Source organism: Macrotis lagotis, chromosome 1 (assembly GCF_037893015.1).
Source record: "Macrotis lagotis isolate mMagLag1 chromosome 1, bilby.v1.9.chrom.fasta, whole genome shotgun sequence".
NCBI lineage: Eukaryota > Metazoa > Chordata > Mammalia > Peramelemorphia > Peramelidae > Macrotis > Macrotis lagotis.
Window position 1 is genome coordinate 505,759,427 of NC_133658.1, and position 21,866 is coordinate 505,781,292.

General features: G+C 35.4%; 2 protein-coding genes across 5 annotated transcripts; both read right to left on the reverse strand.

The window, feature by feature from the left end:
- Positions 1 to 1,397: 1,397 nt before the first annotated feature.
- SMIM11 (small integral membrane protein 11) lies at positions 1,398 to 18,913 on the reverse strand. Of its 4 annotated transcripts, none has more exons than XM_074214039.1 (5): positions 18,849 to 18,910; positions 11,676 to 11,779; positions 10,501 to 10,613; positions 4,503 to 4,684; positions 1,398 to 1,648 (listed from the first exon to the last, which is right to left on the reverse strand). In XM_074214039.1, the coding sequence occupies exons 3-4, from the start codon at positions 10,519 to 10,521 to the stop codon at positions 4,517 to 4,519; spliced, it is 189 nt and encodes a 62-aa protein (XP_074070140.1). In that variant the 5' UTR covers positions 10,522 to 10,613; positions 11,676 to 11,779; positions 18,849 to 18,910; the 3' UTR covers positions 1,398 to 1,648; positions 4,503 to 4,516. The 4 variants fall into 4 exon arrangements, with proteins under 4 accessions (XP_074070140.1, XP_074070142.1, XP_074070143.1 ...); XM_074214041.1 differs by having other exon boundaries at positions 18,845 to 18,861; XM_074214042.1 differs by lacking the exon at positions 11,676 to 11,779 and having other exon boundaries at positions 18,849 to 18,913.
- Positions 18,914 to 20,753: 1,840 nt separating this feature from the next.
- On the reverse strand, positions 20,754 to 21,211 carry KCNE2 (potassium voltage-gated channel subfamily E regulatory subunit 2). The gene has a single exon (XM_074232484.1). It carries the CDS (start codon positions 21,209 to 21,211, stop codon positions 20,840 to 20,842), a length of 372 nt encoding a protein of 123 aa, XP_074088585.1. The 3' UTR covers positions 20,754 to 20,839.
- Positions 21,212 to 21,866: the final 655 nt, after the last annotated feature.

A 21,866-nucleotide genomic window follows, 5' to 3' on the forward strand; every position in this document is an offset into this window, starting at 1 on the left:
ATTTAAATCACTATAACAATATTTTAGTTTATAATAAGCCATAAATTTATTATAACTGTAAATCCTTAACATTCCTTTAACTTCCATGATTTCAAACATTTGCTTGATTGTATTAATAAACTTATTTCAGTTTTATTTTGGAAACTGAACACAGTCATGGCTATGAATAGTAGAGAAAAAAAATTTGAGACACAATGATGAACAAGTGTATATCTGCAAAATGGATAAACATACCTGTAAAACTGTTTGTCAATCTGATCTAGAAAATGCTAAAACCACCTCTCAAGTTCATGATGAAGGAATTGAAAAAATGGAAAAGCAGCTGTTTGTGAGTAATTCAAATGATGGTCACCTCTATCCTCTTACCCTCCACTGATCAACTGAACATTCTACCTCCCTCAGTGACCATTCCATTGGGCTCTAAAGCATCCTAGACTACCAGCATGGCAGTGTGACTATATTTGGCCCCCAAAGAGCAGAGCCCCTGATAGAAGATCAGTGAACCACTTCGAGGTATGTGCTTTTTTTACTGGGAACAGTTCAACCCCAGAACCAAAAAAAGGATTAGAGATGGCAGGTGTTGCCCCTTTCCCTTTTTTACCTCAGAGTTCTGACATTCTAGTCGCTCCCCCTCCCTGTTCTGTTTCTTCTTCCCTGCATTTATGGGTTACAGTGTTAGGAAATCAACAGAATTAATGTTATGTTATAAAGAATTATATGCAGAAAAGTGCATTTTCAGCAATCTCTAGCGAAATATTACAGATGTTGGTGGTCACAGGAACCTAATCATAGGTTCAATTTATCCATATCCACATTTTGTACTTTTGTGACATTTTCTAGGAAGTTTACAATAAAAAAATTAGGATTGATTGGGTATCATTTCTTTCTTTTTTTTTAAGGTTTTTGCAAGGCAAATGGGGTTAAGTGGCTTGCCCAAGGCCACACAGCTAGGTAATTATTAAATGTCTGAGACCAGATTTGAACCCAGGTACTCCTGACTCCAGGGCCAGTGCTTTATCCACTGCACCACCTAGCTGACCCGTATCATTTCTTTTTAAAGAAAATCTCTGAAACTTTTAGTACAACTTTGTTCACAGAAAAATTACTCATTGTTTATTATTATGGTTACTCACTATGATATAAAAACTCATAAAATATTATAAAACTATAGATTAACATAAGATTTTAAGAATTTTTTAATAGAGAATTACAAAGAATTCCATTTTCTCATTCCAGAACCTTAAAGATTTATTATGTTGATAATTCAGAAACACTAGCTTTGTCAAACTGTTCCCTCCACTTTAAAAAAAAAATTAAAAGGAATATCTCAACGCTAAAAGGAAAAGGGAAGGATATATTCCCATATAAAGGTAAGAGAAAAACAAATTATACTGATAAAATTTAAATAAAAACTTTAATGAGGATGTTGGGCTAAAAGGACCCTACAAGTTCTAAATCTCATCACAATTTCTAAGTATTCAGAAGATCACAGACAACAATTTGAGAAAACTTTTAATATGTAAATTAGATGCCAATTCCTAATAAAGCATATGAAAACTTACACATGCTTAAATTAAAGTTTCAGGTGGAGATATATTCCCTTGACACATCAAACTCCGAGAACAAATCACCAGACAATTTGCAAAATCTAGAAAGAAATATTTTAAAAAGATTGGTTAGTATTTGGAGAAATAATCACTCTCATTTTTCCATATTTTACTTTACATCTAGTATTCAGTCCCTTAAAACACCCAAGAAACAAAAATTTTAAGTATGCATGTTGGCAGATCTGAATTGTTTTCTTTATAAATTGTTTCCTTAAAAATTGCCTTCTTGGGGCAGCTAGGTGACAAAGTGGATAGAGCACTGGCCCTGAAGTCAGGAGTATCTGAGTTCAAATCTGGCCTTAGACACTTAATAATTACCTAGCTGTGTGGTCTTGGGCAAGCCACTTAACCCCATTGCCTTGCAAAAAAAAATTGCCTTCTATCATTAACCAATTTTGAAAAGTTGTACGAAAAACACAAAATAACCAAAACTTGCCATCTAGAAGCCAATGTTATTTTTTTTTACAATTCAAACTTCTCTTTCATTTTCTTGCTCTTTAATTTCTGTGGTTTATGGGAGTAGGTTAACTAAATGTTCCCACACATGTTATTAATTGCTCTTCTAGGATGAAGAGAGATTACAAGTTAAAATTATATCTTGAATACAAGTATACAGCATCTCTATGACATTCTCTACTCATAATTTATATTTCAAGTTCTTCCAACTGGGTTTAGGATACTAAAGAAGTTAATACTTTTAAGCAAATTTTTTTAAAGTCAAGAGATGGAAATAACATTTCTTTACAATAGAAGGGACAAAAAAATAAAACTCATTAATAAGTAAATAATATAGATGGCTAACTGGGATACTTTTGTACCCCTAGTGTGAGGACATAATAGGGCACTTTTTAAAAATCAGATCTGTGATTTCATGGATAAACTCCCTCTACCAAAGCAGATCAGCAATCTGCTCTGCAATTTTCAGTCTTAGAAAATGACTTGGGGGCAGTTAGGTGGCCCAGTGGATAGAGTACCCCAGCCCTGGAGTCAGGAGGACCTGAACTCAAATCCAATCTCATTCACTTAATAATTACCTAGCTGTGTGACCTTGGGCAAATCACTTAACCCCATTGCCACACACACACACACACACACACACACACACACACACACACACACACACAAAACACCCCCCAAAAGGGGGTTAAGTGAGTCGTCTAGGGTCATATAGACAGGTATTTGGCAGAAGTGGGAATGGGAGAGATGAGTTAGGTAAGAGGAGAACCCAGAGAAGACAATGTAACAAAAACTTAAAGGAGAGAGTGAATGACAATGTCAAAGGTTATCAGAGGTTGGAAAAAATAAAGACTGAAAAAAAGGTTATGGTTATGATAATTAAAGTTTTTATTTAAATTTTATCTGCTACCTGCAAATACAAGTTTCAGTTGAATGATGGAGTTGGAAGCCCAACTTCAGAGGGTTTACAAAGAGAAGCTAGGATATGTAGGCATTTAGTGCAGAGAGGTTTCTCAAGGAGCTTATCTGAGAAGAGAATACTTAATAAAAACATCCAACAGAGATAATAGTATCAAATGGTAAGTACAAGGATCCATCATAGCTTCAAGTCAAGCTTGAGAAAGACATAGGCTTTATGATAGACAAATGAAAGGAGTCAGTAGACAGGGAGAGAATGAAGATTGGTGTCAAAGAGAATGGGAATGATAGTGGGGGACAATATTTTAGAATAGATGAGATATGGGAGAAACAAAAGATGTATGTAAAAGTTTTTGCTTTGGCATGAAACACCACCTCTTCATAAGAAGAGGGGTGAAGGTGGAGATTAATAGGGACAATATCTGAGTGATATAAGAAGACAGGGAAGGAGAGAGCTCTCAGAAAATCACTTCAATTTTTTTCAGGAAATTATGGGACAAGGTCCTCAATTGAGAAGGTTGGAGTTTAGAAAGGCTTGATAGGTGATATGAAAAGGAGATGAAATTTGAGTAGAGATAAAATTGTAGAATTTAATTGATTCACCATGAGATCAAGAGAACGAAGAGAGGAAAATATAGCAATGAAAGAGTGATAGCCTAGGAATAAACTGAGGAATGAAGGAACTGGACATAATGATGGGTTTGAAGAACAGAGTTAGGGATCATGAGGCATAGGGAAAGCTGGAATGAAAAAATATTATGATCAGATAAAGGAAATTCAGAATTCATAAATATGGGGCTAAAATACTTGTGAATGATGGCAAAAACAGAGAGGGTAGGCAGGAGTAGATCATGGAAACTGAGTAGACTGAAGAACTGGGAAGTTTGGTAGCTGAGAGAGCATCATTATGTATGTATGAAATTCCCTATTATGAGGATAGGAGTGGTGAAGACAAAGACTATGAGACAAACACTAAACTCAATGAGGAAGGAAGGAAAACTTCAATTATTGTTCTACTATGCTACAGTTCCCTCTATAATATTAACTTAGTAGGTACTTAATAAATGTTCAAGAGATACTTATTGGCTAGTTGTTGTAACATAATTCTGACTTGAAAGAACTTAAACAGAACATTTTCTATGACTTGGAAGAAAAGAATTCAAAATGTATATCCAGAGCTCAGTCCATGAAAATTACAGCTAAAGTAATTTTCTTTAATAAATCTAAAATGGTTGTATAGGGGAAGTTTTTCTCTAGAGATAACTTATAAAATGTTATAACTAATATTTTCTCAGTATTTTATAGTGATGGGTATATATGTGTATATATATATATATATACATATATATATATTGGCATTATATATAGATTAAAAATCCACATTAAAAATAAACAAAAGCAATTCCTGTAAGATCATAAAGACTTGCCAAAGATCAAGTGGCAATTTAGTAGAAATGCTTGAGGAAATAACTTTCAGGCAAAGTATATATCTCTTTCATCCCTCAAAAAAGTCCAAAGTACCTTTGTGAGACATATCACTCATCTTTCTTCTCAATTGTTTTTTTCTGCATGGTCTCCAATTTTTGTTGTCTTTGTGCTTCCAGTCTTCTCCTCTGCCACACTTTGGCTCCAGCAAATGCCATGCAAAGAAGTATAGATTTTGCAATCAAGATATAGAGTAGAAGAGGAAAGTTTTCCAAAGCCTTAAAGAAGACAGAAGTCATTGTTGAGATGTTTTGATAGTAATTATTTGGCATTTTTTTTTATTAACTGACATTTCTTGAACATTCGTCAGTTCAACCTTGCTCTGTCTCCTAATGGCAGACCACCTAATATTCACATATGATTCTGCTTAAAAAGATTGGTATACATCAGGACTAGAAACATGACTCTGTCACTAACTACTTTTGTGATATTTGGACGGGTAATTTCCATTCCTCTGACTTCTCATTGGAAATCAAGCACTGGACTGTGTGGAACAGTGGAAATTATGCTGAAGTCTGGCTCAAAAGACCTGAGGTTCAAAAACTCAGCTTTGCTCCTGGGGGTGGGGGGAAACAGAGCAAGTCATACCTGAAACTCAATTCCTCATCCGTAAAAAGATAATGCTAGACTAGATGGTCTCTAAGTGTACCTTCCAACTCTAAATTTATTATTACCCCATGACTCAAAGGTGTCTAAAGCCTTTTGAGGTCTACAGAGCTATAATCTTTTTCTTCTGGTTGTGCATTTTTCACTTCAGGATAAACAATAACAATACCTAGCATTTACATAACGCTTTAATGTTTGCTAAGTACTTTATATACTCATTTGGTCAATATAATTGCTACTATATCTCCATTTTATAGATGAGGAAATTGAGGCACAGAGCAAGGTCACACAGCCAGTAAATGCCTGAGACAGGATTTGAATTTAGGTCTTCTTCCCTCCAAGTCCTGCACACTATCCACTGCATCATTTAGGTGTCAAGTTGTTAAATGATGAGAGAAAATCATTCAACTGAAGAGATTTTCTCTAGTGCTAGAACACCCTTGATTATTGTGATAAAAAGGAGATAATGAAGAATTTGTTTTACAATAAAATTGTACTTTTATGTAATGATAGTTTAAGGAAAATTTCATTTATAAAATGAATATAAAAAAATTTGCCCCAGACACTAGATAGTCGTGTAAACTTAACAACTCCAATAAGTGATTATACAACCTTCCTTTTAAGATCTCTAGTTAGGAAAAAAACTCACTACCTCTTAAAGTACAATTTTTTTTATAACTAAGTATTAAGATGCTTTTATTATGTCAAGTCAAAATCTGTTCGTCAGAATTCTAGTTCAACACATTAAAGCCAAGCAGAACAAATCTAAATCATCCTCTCCAATATGACAACTTGAAAAAATGTAAAGTAGCTCTCAATTTCTTGCCCCAAATCTGCCTCTCTCTCTCTCTCTAATTCTTCTGTTGGTAATAGCACCAGTTTCCCAATGAACCACTCATAACCTGTGAATCATCTTTGATTTTTTTTTTCTCTGCTTAATTCCCAATAGCCAACAAGTTGCAAAGTCCTATAGATTTTACCTTTGTAATGTCTCTCACATCTGGCATGTCCTCTCATTGTAAAAGTTCAAGCCCTCATAATAGCCTTCCTTTTCATACTCTATATCTTTTCTCTCTTACTTTCTAATAAATCCCTCACAATGGCTTAAATGAACTAATGCAATACTCGGATGATGTCATCTTCTACTCAAGAAATTTGTAACTTCCACTGTCTATTAAATAAGATACAAACTTCTAATTGACTCAAACCAGTCTTCAAACTAGTTAATCTACCTTTCCAAGCATCTTTCAGTTCTGGTCAAACTAAAATGTTCCTTGTTCACTACCTTAGTCTGTTTTCCTTCTCTGTCTTTGCTCATACTATTCCTTGTCTCACCTCCTACTATTGCTTCCCATCCTTATAAGTCCAACTCAGGGATGACTTCTATGAAGCCCTCGCTAGTCTTCATAATCTCCCAAATGGAAGCAATTTCTCCCTTCTGAAATTTCTCATTGCATCTTAGACCTTTCATAGAAACAGAGAATCTCAGAGTTCAAAGGATCTAATATGCCACCTAGTCAAAATCATGCCCAAATCATAAAACCCTGAGCATACTGTATCTAACAATTAATTCTCCTTTTAGCCCTTGCTTGAAAACCTCTACTAAAAAGGAAATCACTTACTGATTCCTAATTTTCTCCCTGGACCTATTTTCTCATCTCTAAAATGTGAGGGTGTTAGTCTAAATAATCTCTAAAGTTCCTTCCATTCCCAACATTTTATAATTCTATATTAAGATTTGAATGATGCTTTTGAATCACTTTTTCCTTCAACAAAGTTAATCTTCCTCCCCCATAAAAATCTCAGAGTAAATGGTCCATTTTGATAAGACAATTTCCTATACAATGACTATGAACCAGTCCTTTTCTAAAGAAATGGACTTATGACAAATATTTCAAATGAAGGTCAATTCCTATTACAACAAATATTGTTGCTGTGTCTTCAAATACCATTTATTTAAAGCAATATCAAATACCATGGAATTCCAGTACAGGAAAATAATTTGTATAGCTCATATTTTATATGGATATTTTATCAAGCTCTGGGCATGAATTGGATAGTACATATATTATTTTCATGAAGAATTTACAGAGAAGGAAACTAGATTATGGAAATCAGCTACTGATATTGAGTTGATTATATTTTTTTCCACAATAATAAAATTCTAGAATTTTCCCAAATATTTGTAATCCTTCTTTATATCAGATGTGTTGAGAATTGATCCCTCAGTGCTTTGAAGTCTAGCCTTTTATATATCCTTGGTTTTATTCATCTCTTTCCATCTTTTGTTTCCTTTAGTGACAGTCCTCCTTTCTCATAGAACACATTGAGAAGTGAGATTCTAAATACAATGAATCCACTGTTATTGATTGAGAAAATAGTTAATAAAGAAATGTTGACACGTCTTTTCCAATGTTCACTTATCTGTTGCATTTAAGGACCATTTTTAAATACTGAGATGATCTGGTTAAAATGGGTTTCTTGCTAAACTTTTCAATGAATTTGATTTTCCTTTTTGTTGATTTATGAAGTAGAATGCTCAAAATATTCCACTCTCCTTCATAAACTCATTCACAAATGAATTTATCTTCTAAACTGTTGTAAACTCTAGCTTTCTTTTGAAAATGGCAATAAGATCATCTATTTGGTAGCCTAAAGCAGTTACAAGTTTCCTTTCTCATTGTAGAAACTAGCTTTTCTTATAGCAAATACCAAGGAAGTCTTATTACTTAACATCATGAATGTTTTGTTTAAGAAAAGAGTCAAGAAAAGCAGAACAAACTAGTAGAAAGAGAGCTGGTCTTAGAAGCTGGTCCTGCCTCTGACACATATTGTCTGTGTGACATTGGTAAAACCATTAATCTAGCAATAATCCTAGACAACTATCCAAGACTATAAGTTTTAGAGTAGGTACAAATCTATATTGATAGAAAGAAGTTTCTTCATTATGAGTTCCATTTACTAGTACAATCATAAGATAACTCAGTCAGGAGGCCTTAGATATGACAAATACCAAATAACATTATTAAAAGCTAAACTGGACTGTTGGGGGGGGGTCCTTTCTGAATTTGCTGTCTGTTTAGAAAAAATAAGAAGGAACAGAAATGATGAGATCATTAAAAGACTCCAACTTGACTATTTAAATAAATTACTGATTCTAAAAAAAAGAGAGAGAAATAGGTATAATAACAGACCCTGACACAGAATATCATTATTTCCTAAGTAATATCACCATTTTCTAAGGAATTATATCTTTCACACCCTAAAACTTGATTAGACATAAACATCACAAACACAAGGGAAAACACTTGAAAGAACTGGGAATATCCTAGAGAACAGCACTCATGGTGGGACATAACAATTACTTTCAATTATTTGAAGAATTGCTATGTAAAGGGGGATCTGACTTATTTTGCTTGACCCTATGGAGAATATTAGATTTAGGCTTGGCATAAGATAAAGCTTCTTAAGAATTAGAGCTCCAGGGGCGGCTAGGTAGCGCAGTGGATAGAGCACTGGCCCTGGATTCAGGAGTACTTGAATTCAAATCCGGCCTCAGACATTTAATAATTACCTAGCCATGTGGGCTTCGGCAAGCCACCTAAAAGAAAAAAAGTATTAGAGCTCCATCCTCAAGTGTTTCACATAGCTGTCTTGGGAGACATTTGATTATAGATTTAAGACCAGAAAGAGCTTTAGAGATCATAAGTTATAAACCATCATTTTTAAGGGTGAGGAAACTGAGGCCCAGAAATTATTTCTCCAGGGCTATATAGCAATTAATTGAATAAATCAGAATTAGAATTCAGGTTATCTTGATAATATGCACATTATTATTTATTTATTATGAGTTATGTAATTTTTTTTTTGGCAAGGCAAAAGGGGTTAAGTGCCTTGCCCAAGGCCACACAACTAGGTAATTATTAAGTGTCTGAGGCCAAATTTGAACTCAAGTACTCCTGAATCCAGGGCCAGTACTCTATCTACTGTGCCACCTAGCCGCCCCTGAGTTATGTAATTCTTAATAACAATATGATATTTAATTGGCTTCTATAGACATTGAGTTCCCCTTCACTTGAGGTCTTTAAACATATGCTGGATGATTATTTGTCAGGGATGTCAAAGGAAATTCTTCTTTGAGTTTGGATAAAAATATATCTAAATTCCCTTTTTTGAGTATGAGATTCTGGGATACCATTAAATGTTTTTCTTACCACATATGAACTATACAACCTAACACTATGAGCTGTAGTGTGAGAACTTGAATTGAATATGACCATTCTTAAAACTCAAATAAAATCTTTCTTATAAAAAAATACACCTTTTAAGAATAGGATGTTTCCACTCACTTCGGTATAGAAATCTACCTTATCCTTGAAGAAAATAGTAGAGGAAAGGAATGAGAGAAAAGGGACAGGAGGAGAGAGAGGAGATGCAGGTGACAGAAGATAGGGAAGATTGTGGGAGAGGGTACATCGAGGAGGGACAGGGTTAAAGGAGAGACAGAATAGAATACATGGGGGTAGGGAGGAACAGGATGGAGGGAAATATAGTTAGCAATAGCAACTGTGGGGAAAAAAAAGTTGATGGAATTCTCTGATGAAATTATGATAAAGAATGCAATCCATCCCAGTGACAGAGCTGATGGTATCTGAATACAGACTGAAGCACATTTTTTTTTCTCTCACTTTATTTTTCTTGATGTTTCTTTTTGCAGGAGGAATTGTGTTTATGATTATAACATAACTAATTGTAGCAGTGTGAAAAATAAAATGTTTTAAAACAAAGAATAAGGCATTTCTGTCCTTGTCACATATTCAGGACTTCATTTATATTTCCTTCAAAAAAGAGAAAATTCTAACCTGTTAATACCATCTACTTTCAATTTTAAAATGTTCACTAGTTAAGCCTATGTTTCCAGAAGAGTCAGTTCCCTGATGTATTAAAATGGCATCTAAGTGGGCAAACAGAGATCTTCTGCCTCTAGAGAAATAACACTCCCATGTTTAAAAGTGATCCTACTCATATAGGTGCTGCCAAGAGGGAAAAATCTTTCTATATAGCCCCTTATTGATCCTATCAAAGCAGCCTGCATAATTTGGGTCTTGTCTAAAACACTTTGTTCTATATGGCATCTCATAGGTTAATCAACTGTCTTTGAAAACCATTATCTTCATAAGAATTTCTTCTCTTCCCATAACATTTTTGCTTATTTTTTAATAGTAATAAAGGACACCTGTTGGTACATAATAATAATCAGTTACAAGCTTTCCAGGTCTTTCTAGTTGCCAACTCAAACTCCTGAGAATGCACTAGGGCCAGTGTTCCAGGGTTTATATTTTTATTAGAAATTTTTAGTGCTCTGCTAACAAAGACATTATGTCTAAAGCACAAGCCCAAGTTGTTGAATGCTCAGAATTTTCCTTACCTTCCAGGAGGGCTCCCACATATTGCATCAATTGTGAAACTGCTCCTAGTTAGAGGTCACCAGGGAGAGAACAAGGGAAGCAGAGAAAGGCAACGGAGGCAGATCTCACTTATCTAGAGAATCAGCAAGGGACAGTTAATTTACCAACAGTAACTAGAATTCTTTGGTACTACATGGTTTGTAAAATATTTTGACATTTTTCTCATGAAAGCCTCACAACTACCAACTGAAGGAGATGTTATAGGTATTATTTACCCCAATTTTCATATAAATTAATGGAAGCCCTAAAAGTCTATAACCCACATATACTCTTGGGGGGGGGGGAAATCTAAAAATAAGCATAACAAACTGAACAGAAGCCTAAGATCATGGATCATATGATTTAGAACTGAAAGTAGCAGGATTTGAACTCATAGGTTGCTAACTGTAAGGGTCATGCTCTATCCCCTAAAACCCGAGAATTCTTAACCAGGGGTTCTTAAGCTGGTGCCTGTGAGCTTTTTTTTTAAAAAAAAAACTAATTCAATAAGTGTATTTTAATATAATTGCTCATTTTGTAATCTTATGCATTTTATACTTTTAAAAATATTCTGGGGGCGGCTAGGTGGCGCAGTGGATAAAGCACCGGCCTTGGAGTCAGGAGTACCTGGGTTCAAATCTGGTCTCAGACACTTAATAATTACCTAGCTGTGTGGCCTTGGGCAAGCCACTTAACCCCATTTGCCTTGCAAAAATAAATATTCTGAAGGGCAGCTAGGTGGCATAGTGGACAGAGCCCTGGCCCTGGAGTCAGGAGGACCTGAATTCAAATCCATCCTCAGACACTTAATAATTCTTCATTGTATGACCTTGGGCAAATCACTTAACCCCAATGCCTTGCAAAAAAAAAAAATTTAAGAAGGTATTTATTGACCTTACTTGACTACCAAAGGGGTTCATAACACAAAAACCCCCTCTCCCTAAACATCTTATCCCAACAAGGTACCATCTCTTTTAATACATTTTTGGATTTTTCAGTTTTCCAAAAAGAAATAACATATACTACATTATTCTAGAAGCATTTCTCTGGGAGAACTTGGTATAAGTAACTGATTGACAGCAACAAAACCAATGAAGTTTGAAATGGTTAGGTTTTAAGTAAGTCTCAATTGTATAAGCCCAAGAAAAGCTCTGACCTTTCTGAATGTAGACAGATCCTTACTGCAGCTGTTCATGAAGAATGTGCTTCAAAGAGGTGAGGAGTTTCACTGCAATCTTGACTGAAGATTTACATTCCCCTCTGACAATAAGTGGATATAGGAGATGGTGATCGAAATTTGATCTCACTCCTTACTTCCTACTTCTGGATGCGGGCTATGTTTTGTATTTTATGCATTGTCCATTTGTTTCCTTCTTTTCAGTCTCCCATCAAGATTTAGATGTTCTCTGGTAGGTTTACTTGGATTTTAAGGTTTAGAAGGAATGGGAAAACCATGGAGAAAGCTGCATATAAATTGTCCAGAGAGGCTAATGTATATTTAAAGTTCTTCCCAAGATCTGAGGAAGCATTGAGGGAAAGAAGGGTGGGAAGGACTATGCCAGACAACCATTGTCATAATTGAGACACAGATTTTGTTTAGAAAATCTGAATTTTAACCCTCGATCTGAATTCACTTTACTAGGCCTTGATTTCTTCAAGCTACATGAAAGAGGGTAAAAAAGATATCTCAGGTCCATTCCAGCTCTAAGATCAATGATTGTAAGCCTCTTGCTTAACTTTCTCTCTCTCTCTCTCTCTCTCTCTCTCTCTCACACACACACACACACACACACAGACACACATTCACAATGTAGTAGCTAACATTTATATTAAAACATTATTCTCAGGAAGGTTAAATAGATTTCATCAGATTGTCAAATGACACCATGATACACATAGAAGATAAGAACTCTTGTCCTAGGATTTTATTCCATAGTAATAATAACTCTTCTTTTAAAAGCAGTAGTTGTGGTCAGAAAAAAAGGGAATGTTAATGTTTGGGCTTATTCCTAGTGTGTCTATTTTTGTAGCTGGTTTGCAAGTTGCAATCAAAAGTATAGTTTCAATACAACAACAACACTGTAAAGGGGAGCAGAGGCATGGATTATTCCAAATTGCACAAAAAAAATAAAAAAAATCTTTAACTTTCAAATATGATTCTTTTTGTATAATATTTTCCTTCCTAATTATTTTGATTAAGCTAATGTCAACATCATTTTATGATGATAGTAAATGAATCCAAAAATGTGTGCAGGAAAAAATATCTGATTAAAATATTACTGGAAATAATCTTGTGATTCTAATCCACACATGTGTTAATCACAGAGAATGAATTGTATATAGACTAAAGACAGAACAGAGGATTATGCCAATGATACCAAAGAATTATTATCAAATAAATGAATTATACTTTTTAAAATCACCTTTGTTATAAGAGAATAAAAACTTAAAATAAATATAAAAAAGGAAATATTAAAAATGAGATTTGAAATAAAAAAAGAAAACACTGGAAATGATAATGATGCCCAAGATGGAAACCCAGAAGAGAATAATTCAAAACCTAGAAGCTCAGCTTCGGTGGGGGGGGGGTTTATTCATAAAGTACCTTAGAAATAATACTTAATAAAAAGGTATTCCATTCAAATGAACCATGTAGAAAGCTATCAACAGAAAGTAGAAAAAACAATTTTCTCATTAATTTTCCGTGCTTTGGTAATAATGTAATCAATTATTGGGTTAAAAAAATCAGTAAGTAGGTCTTGGTTTGAAAAAGTTAAACCTCACAGATGAAGCTGTAATAACCCTCAATTATAATGCCACATGGTTTAAATACACAAAAATATAATAATTTAGATTTTCAAGGTTATGATTATCTTTAGAACAAGCTGATACAGAAGGAAAAATTTCCATGTGACTTTGGAAAGTCAATAAGGTAATGGAAGAAATTAAAAAACTCAACACATTCCTGTTGGTTATCTTGGGGAAAAAAAACTACTCAAATATCATGATAGGATTTTTCTTTCACCTACAATAAAGGTTCATATTCTTTCAGAGGTGATAGATTTTTGACATAGATGAAAATTTCTGAATATGCTTAGAATATGTTGTTTCTATAATTTTCATTAGTATTCCATACAAATGAAATGTGTTGTTTTAACCATACAACATAACTTAGGGTAGTGGAACAGAATTTTATGTGGAATATAATAAAAACTATGGTATCTTTATTGACCTCATGCACACTTAAGGCCCTTGGTCTTGCCATCTAGCCAACCCTTTCACTATTAGGACTCAGACTTTCCATCAATCCTGATGGGGATCTCTGTGAATGTGGCCTTAAAAAAAATAATTAAATATATATTAACCTTCAAAGTTTGTCCTAATAAGGGACAAACTTTCAGTCTGACCTAAAAAAAAAAATAGCAAAACAGAGTTAGGTAAATATACATATTATTTCTCTCAGCTTGCTGATTATACATGTGTGGATGGGAGGTCATGGCTAGAGAACTAGACCCCAAATTGGAATTCTGACCTGGGTTTTTATTTATTTTGACTATCAGAAAATGGGATATGAAAAGATACCTCCAGCTTTTTCAATCAAAGAAGTAAGAGCTGAATATTAGACATTAAAAGGAGTGCCTTACCAGTTATGCTAAAGACCAATAAAGGATAGTGAATCTTTCCCCTACCAAGATGTCCTCACATTCAGTGACCCTTGATACAATGGGATTTATTATGCATATGAACATTCTTTGTCTCTCTCAAAATATATTCACTTTAAGAGTGGGTAGTATCTCACTTTTTAAAATGTACTTCCAGTTCTTAACACAGGGTTTAGCTCATAAGAGTTCAATAAATACTTTTTCATTCATTCATTCATTTCATTCTCATTCAGAGGAGTAAAGAAACCCACATATACTCTTGGGGAAGAAATCTAAAAATAAAAAGGAGATTATAAAGCTTGTCCCTCTGAACCAAAATTGGAAGCTTTGACTAAAATTAGGGAATGTCATTGCATAGCTATTATTATGTGTCTAAGACAGTATATATTCAGACCTGGTAGTTTTAGGCCAGATACATTTATGCTCTGGCTGGGGAAAATAAATCACTATTACATGGGGGGGGGGGGGGGGGGAGAGTTAGTTACAGTAGATAAAGCACTAAGACTGAACTTCCTGAGTTCAAATTTGACTTTAGACACTTTACTAGCAGTGTAATCTTGAGCAAGTCACTTAATTCTGTTTATCTCAGTTTTGTTATTTGTAAAATGAGTTGGAGAAGTAGATGACAAACCACTCAGTCAAACCTGAAACAACTGAACTAGGAATGTTACATTTTATTTGTATTATTATGTCATAAAATTCTGCTCTTCATAGCAAAGAGAATCTTCATACAGACACTCCATCTCTCATCTCCTTTCCTTTGTCCAAGTTGTTTCTCATGTATTCCCTTCTCACTTTCAGCTCTTAGAATTTCATTTCCTCTAAAACTTATCTCAAAACCTTCCACTCTTAATATTAAGCATTTCCTGATCCTCTCAACTATTGGAGTCTCTACAACAGCAGCAACAAGAAGGTGTAGGCATAAACTTACATATATACATATATATGTATATATATGTTTCTCTCTAGAATGTAAATTCTTTGATAGCAGTTACTGTTTCCCTGGAGTCAATATCCTCAGTGCCTAGCAAAGTGTCTGATAAACATATTTAAATACTTAGCAGGTTGTTGATTCAATGATGCCCTTCAATGGCATTTGCTTCTTGGAAGGTTCAGAGTTAGGGTGCAGAAATATTTTGTCACAACTGCACATAGAATAAGACAAGAGTAGGTAGTCACATAAAGCAAAGGGCACACAATCAGTACAAAATTCAATTGACTACTTACTATGTATGTATAGGCACCCTATGAGACAAAATACAAAGAAAAAATTAAATACAAAAGCAAAAACCCAACTCCTGACTTCAATGAGCTGGCACCCAACTCTGAGGGATATAAAGGAGAGAAAAGATAAGTATTGTCAAAAGTTAAGATTTTTATATTGATTAATATATGTATAATGATTTAATAATTATAACAGTTTTGAGAGATCCTTTTCACAGGCCTGGAAAACAGTAAAAACAAAGTAATTTGTTTTAAATATAAAAAGTCCTGCATTCCTTTGCTTGTGTTAAGTGAAGTGAAATGGTATAAATTATCCTGAGCAATAATAATACCCCCAAGACTAAAAAAATCAACTTAGCTACTTCCACAGGACTTGAAGATACCTATATAATATGGACACAGGTGATATAATTATTATATTGTTCAGCATAGTAGGCCTGTCCTGAGATCACTCAAGCCCCAAATCTGATTGTTCTATAACCTATATATTCTCTGCTTGCTTTATAGCAAGGCAAAACTCCAAGGAAGGAGTAATACCATGATTTGCAAATTGTTTTCTTACAAAGAAAGTAATTAATAAACAGCTATCTGATTTGGGTCAGCTAGATGATATGAGTAAGAGCACAAGCCCTAAAGTCAGGAGGACCAGAGTTCAAATTCAGCCTCAGATACTTTCTAGCTGTGTGACATTGGGCAAATCATTTTACCCTTATTGCCTTAAATCCAGGTCCACTCATCCTGATTCATATCTGGTCACCGGACCCAGATGGCTCTGGAGGACAAAGTGAGGCTGGTGACTCAGCACAGCCCCCTCACTCAAGGCCAACTGATGTTGTAATCATCTTCAAGAAAGATATTTTGAAGGAGTAATAAACAATAATGACTAGAGGGATCAGGAAAGGGTTTCCATAAGGGATGACAAACAAGCTGAACATATATTAAAGAAGCAAAGGTAAAGAAGAAGTAAATGATAGGTCTAAGGATCAATCTATATAAAGGTATGATATAGAGGGCCAGGTGTGAGAATGGTAGGAAGGATTTCCGGAACCATGTCAAGAGATATTAACTAATTCTGTGGTTGGCTGCTGGGCAAACTGAATTTCTCTAGGTTTCAGTTTGTCATCTGTAAAATGAGTTAGCCAAGAAAACTCCAAATGGGTTTGTGAAAAATAAGAATTGACTAAAAAGTATTTTACCCAGGATATTCTTGGAGCTCCTTGAGAAAATTCAATTTATCATTTTTTGATCTGTATTCCTAGCAGTGTGGTCACTAACACATAGTAGGCACTTAATAAATTTTTGGTAAATTTGTATTTATTGAATTTTGATTGAAAGCTAACCTTTATGTTTTGTTCATTCACCTGTACTCTTCTCAATTCACCCTCCAACCATACTTTTAAAGCAAAGATTTCCCAACAGTCTGTCTTAAAGCCTTACATAATAGATTTCTAAACTTGTCTCTACTACACTGCCCTCCTCCACAATTTTCCAGAATTTCCATTAGAGAGGGTATATAACAAGTAGTAATGTTTCTTTCTGCAAAAATTTTGCTATCAATGCTCCCTCTTTGTGAGGGGGGGGTAAGAGGGAGGGAATTTGTGTGCATAAAAATATGGAAAAGAGCCCTACAAGGGATCTAAAAATCATAAAATTTTGAGCTGGAACCTTAGGGACCATCCAGTTCATTTTGCAAATTAGGAAACTGAAGTCTTGAAAAGATAAATGATATTAGCCTAGGATTTGAACCTCTGTCCTCTAACTACACATTACTAGTTACATTTAACACTACAATGTGTTAAATCTAACTGGGCAAGTCATTTAATTTCTCTGGGATTCCTTTTCTAATCTCTAACATAATGGAGCTAATTTAGATGATCAATCACTAAATCAATAAATAATTATTATATACTACAATATATCATACACAAGTAATAAAGAATGAAACCTCCTTGCAATAAAAATCTCTTTCTACTCCAAAAGTAATTAATCACTCTCTTTAGAAGGGCAGCTAGATGGTGTAGTATTTAGAGCACTGGCCTTGAAGTTAGGAGGACCTGATTCATATCTGACCACTGGATCCAGAAAGCTCTGGAGGTGAAAGTGAAGCTGGTGACTTACCACAGCAACCCCTCACTCCAAACCATTTCATGTTTTTGTCATGGCCTCATGTCCCTAATGTCAGGGTCTTTTTCAAGAATGCAGGACAAACATGATCAATTTATCATTCTAAAACTGTGGTTCTCTAAGTATATTCAGGCATTCCCTAGAAGTCTTCAAGATTCAGGGGGTTGTGAATTCAAGTAATGATACTAAGACATTTTAATTTCTAAAACAGAAAACATCCGCTGATATAACCCACATACACAAAAGTTCTTTGGGCCCTCAGTAATTTTGAAGGGTATAAAGAAATCAGAAAGTTTGAGAACCGCTTGTCTAATAAATGTCATTATAAAATGAACTCAGAATGCTAGAGGGGTTCAGAAAATTACCAAAACCATTCTTGGATAATCTACTGTCTCTCTTTTTCAATTCACATCTTCTTAACAATAATACTTCCTGTCTCCTCCTCTCCACTCCCATATAATCTCAAATATTTCCTAAATCCAGTTAGGAATTTCCCAGCTATTTTTTGTTCTCTGTTTTCCATTTCCAAATGCATCAAACCTAGTAGTGCAAGACTGCAGAAGGGAGAAATATGATCTTTACACAGATACATGCGCACACACAAACAGTATGATCTTTCCACACACACACATACAGTATGTTCTTTACACACACAAACAGTATGATCTTTCCACACACACCTACAGTATGTTCTTTACATACACAAACAGTATGATCTTTACATGCAGAGAAATAATATGATTTACACATACACCCACCCCAAAGTGAGTTTGCTCCTTTCCCCACGTGATCCCCCCTTACCTTTGCAGTTTCCCGACTCCCCTCTAAGTCCTCCGCTATCCAGAAAGCGGCCCTCCTCGCTGTTCCTCCCACAACACACTCCATCTGCAGGCTCCTGGACTTCCATTGGCCGCCCCCCATGCCTAAGATAGCCCAACTCCTGCCTTCCCTGGCTTCCTTCAAGTCCCAGCTAAAAATCCCATCTTGGGTGCAAAATATTTCTTGATCGCCTTAATGCTAGTGCCGTCCCTCTCTCTTGATTATCTCCAGTTTATCCTGTATATATTTTGCATGGCTCTTTTTCTCTCCTCCCCCCCCCCCCTTAGAACATATGGGTCCTTGAGCTCAGAGACCAGTTTTTGCCTTTATTTGTAACCCTGGAGTTTAGACACATTGCCTGTAACATAGTAAGTGATTGAAAAGTGCTAAATGACTAATTGATTGACTGACTTCCGGGGCGGGGGGGGGACCCTTCGGATCAATAACCTTCCCCTCCCCCCACACCTCCAACCTTCAGAAATCTCACCAGACATACCTACCTCTCTGTAGCCATTTCCCTGGAGCAAGGAAAAAGCAACTAAACTACAACTCCCAGAATTCTTGTGCTCTAAAACTACATCTCCCATCAGACGTGCATGCATCCCTGTGGCAGGAGGTGGAGCACAAGTAAGCAAAGTCTCTTAAGTGCCCTACTGCAGAGCGGAAAGAAGCTCTTCTATCTTCCCAGCTTATGTTTCTGTAACCATTCTAGCAGGATTTGTAGAGCCAGCTGCGATTTTACCTTTTTCTATTTATTTTAATTCTGAATTTAAATGCCTAAATAAAAGAAGACATTATCATACTGGTTTTTTAAAAAAAAATGAGGCATTTTGCTGTCCTCCTGAATAAGGGCTGTTATTTCACCTTAGTCCTGCACTGTTCAGACCACTTCTGACCTATATTTTCTACTAATCCAAGTCAGAACCTGAGCTCTAATTTGGGGTTTTAATCTGACTGCCAGTTTCTAAAAGGCTAGCATAGTTGCCAGGACTTCTTCCTCATGCTCTCTGTCTGCTGTGACCAAAGAACCCAGAAGCACTAAACCTTTCAAACTCACAAGGTGACCTCTGGACATCTCCATCTCAGGGCCAATACTAATTAGTAAGATCAGAAAAGAATGACTGAAGAAGAAGCAGACTAAAACATTGATAAAGCTTATCTAGGTAAATCACACACACACACACACACACACACACACACACACACACACACACCCCTTTCCCTACATGACTTTGCTACGGCTCCTTTTCACCACGTGGTCTCCCTTACCTTAGCAGTTTCCCGACACCTTATTCCCCCTAAGTACTCTGCTATCCAGAAATGCAGGCCTCATCTACTCACTGGAAAGGATAGGGTGAGCTTTCCTTCCCCTACCACTCACCAGAAATTCCAGAACTACATGATGCCACCAGAATCAAAGGATGAGAATGATCTAAGACACTTCTCCCATTAAGTTGACATCATACCCTATCCCTCGGCTGCTATCAAGGTCTGGAGAAATGATCAAGGGAATGTATCAGAATTTTCTTGTCAAACCCAAGTACCAAGTTCCCTCCTTCCCCGCCTCCCAGTGTTGAGTCATGCCAATGACCAGAGGGAAGCAACTACATCCCCAGAGAGGGTTCCAAGCCTGGCCTTTGTTGAGGATACTTTTTATCACATTCTCTTTAGCTGTTCCATGTGCTTGTATCCAGGCACAGGAAGGAAACATCCAAAGCACTTCAAAACTAGCTGAGGCAGTTCACTAGTCAGTCAGAAGCAGATAGGACAGTTCAGAACATAATGGGGCAAACCCCAATTACAATAATCAGCAAAAAATGAGATTTTGTGGATCCAACTAATAACTGACAGATCAAATTAACAAGAAATACTGTTTTTATTTAAACTAGAACTGTGAGTTCTAATCCCAGGAAAAAGCCTGATACATTCACATCTTTGTAGCCCAATCCTCCCACCCCCCCCCCAAACTACCAGCATCCTAACAAAACAAAACAAAACTTTTCACTTTCAAATTTGACTTTATTATTGCTCTGGGCAGAAAATTTGTAGTGCCTGAAGAATAAAGGTATATATAGCACAAAATACTGGATTAAACATGAGTAATATAGATTAATATACTATCCCTTTTGATTGGTTTATTACCAGAGGTTTCATCAGAAAGGGAGGAACTTAATTTCTCTCAAACAAATCATCAATTTGTTTCACTCCTTTTATCTTAGAACATGCATGTGCACATGTGTACATATAGCATACACATTTATATTCACATGCATTATGTATATTGTACATGTATGCATAGTCCAATATTGCTTGATTAGCTCAATACAAACATTAAATACACATCTGCTTGGTTGGTATAGGTACACATATATACCAAACCTACCCAGTGGTACATATATGTGCTTAAGAATGGATATACATGTGTATATATGTATAGCAGAGAGGAAAAGATGGTAGCTTCAGTTTTATATATGCATTTCTTTCTCAATCATCAAGGAGACATTTTGAATGCTGCTGCATCAACATTTTCATGAATGGTAGCCTTGGCATCTTCTAGACTCAGAGTTTGGCTTTTGTACTTTTCACGCCAGTCATCCACAATGTACTGATGGTATGGGTCATTGGAATGCTCCTGTCTCTTGGATTTCACGGTGCTCACCAGGATGGCCACAATAATGAAAGAGAACATACCAATCATTACCATGAGGTACAAGATAACATAGTAGAAATTCTCAGCATTGACTTTGGCCTGGAGAGCTGCTTCTTCTGCTGTTGTGTTACTTCTCCAATTGTCCATATAAGTAATAAAAATCTTTTTGAAAGCATCTTCCAATGTCTGTGTTAAATTTGATAAAACAGACATTTTTCCTTCCAACTTCTATTGGAAAAACAAAAAGAATTATTGAAGGTTAAAAAAAAGGATCATTCCATTTTCTAAAAATCTCTACCTATTTTGAACCTATCTTTTTTCAAGCTGACTTTTATATCTTGAATCACTCATGCAAATGAAAATGAACTTTCATGTGTGGGGCTGCCAGAAATTCAAGCAAGGGCTTATTTAAAAAATATATATATATATGTATATATATATATATATATGTATATATATAGTTACATTTTAAATTCCAAGTTTCCTCCTTCCTCCCCTTCCTCTCAATCTTGAATTAGAGAATTAGAGAAGGCCCACATTTAAACTGTATATGTGTGTGTGTGTGTGTGTGTGTGTTTGTGTATGTGTGTGTGTAATCATATAATACATACTTTCTTATATCAGTCCTTTCTCTGGAAGTGGATATCATATTCCTTCATAAGTCTTGCTATTGATTTGATTGTTCATATTGCTCAGAATACCTTAGTCATTCACAGTTACTCTTTGAACAAGATTGTTGCTATTGTATACAATGTTCTCTTGGTACTGCTCATTTCACTCATTATTTCATACAAAATTTTTCATGTTTTTCTAGAATCAACTTGTTCATCATTTATTTACTGCACAGTAAAATTTTAACATAATTATA

Coding starts and splice junctions, on each gene's coding strand:
- SMIM11 (XM_074214042.1), bottom strand. CDS start 10,521: ATGTGGGAGCCCTCCTGGAAG. Junction 4,685..10,500: donor TGTGGGAGCCCTCCTGGAAG/GTAAGGAAAATT, acceptor GTCTTCTTTAAG/GCTTTGGAAAACTTTCCTCT.
- KCNE2 (XM_074232484.1), bottom strand. CDS start 21,211: ATGTCTGTTTTATCAAATTTAACACAGACATTGGAAGATGCTTTCAAA.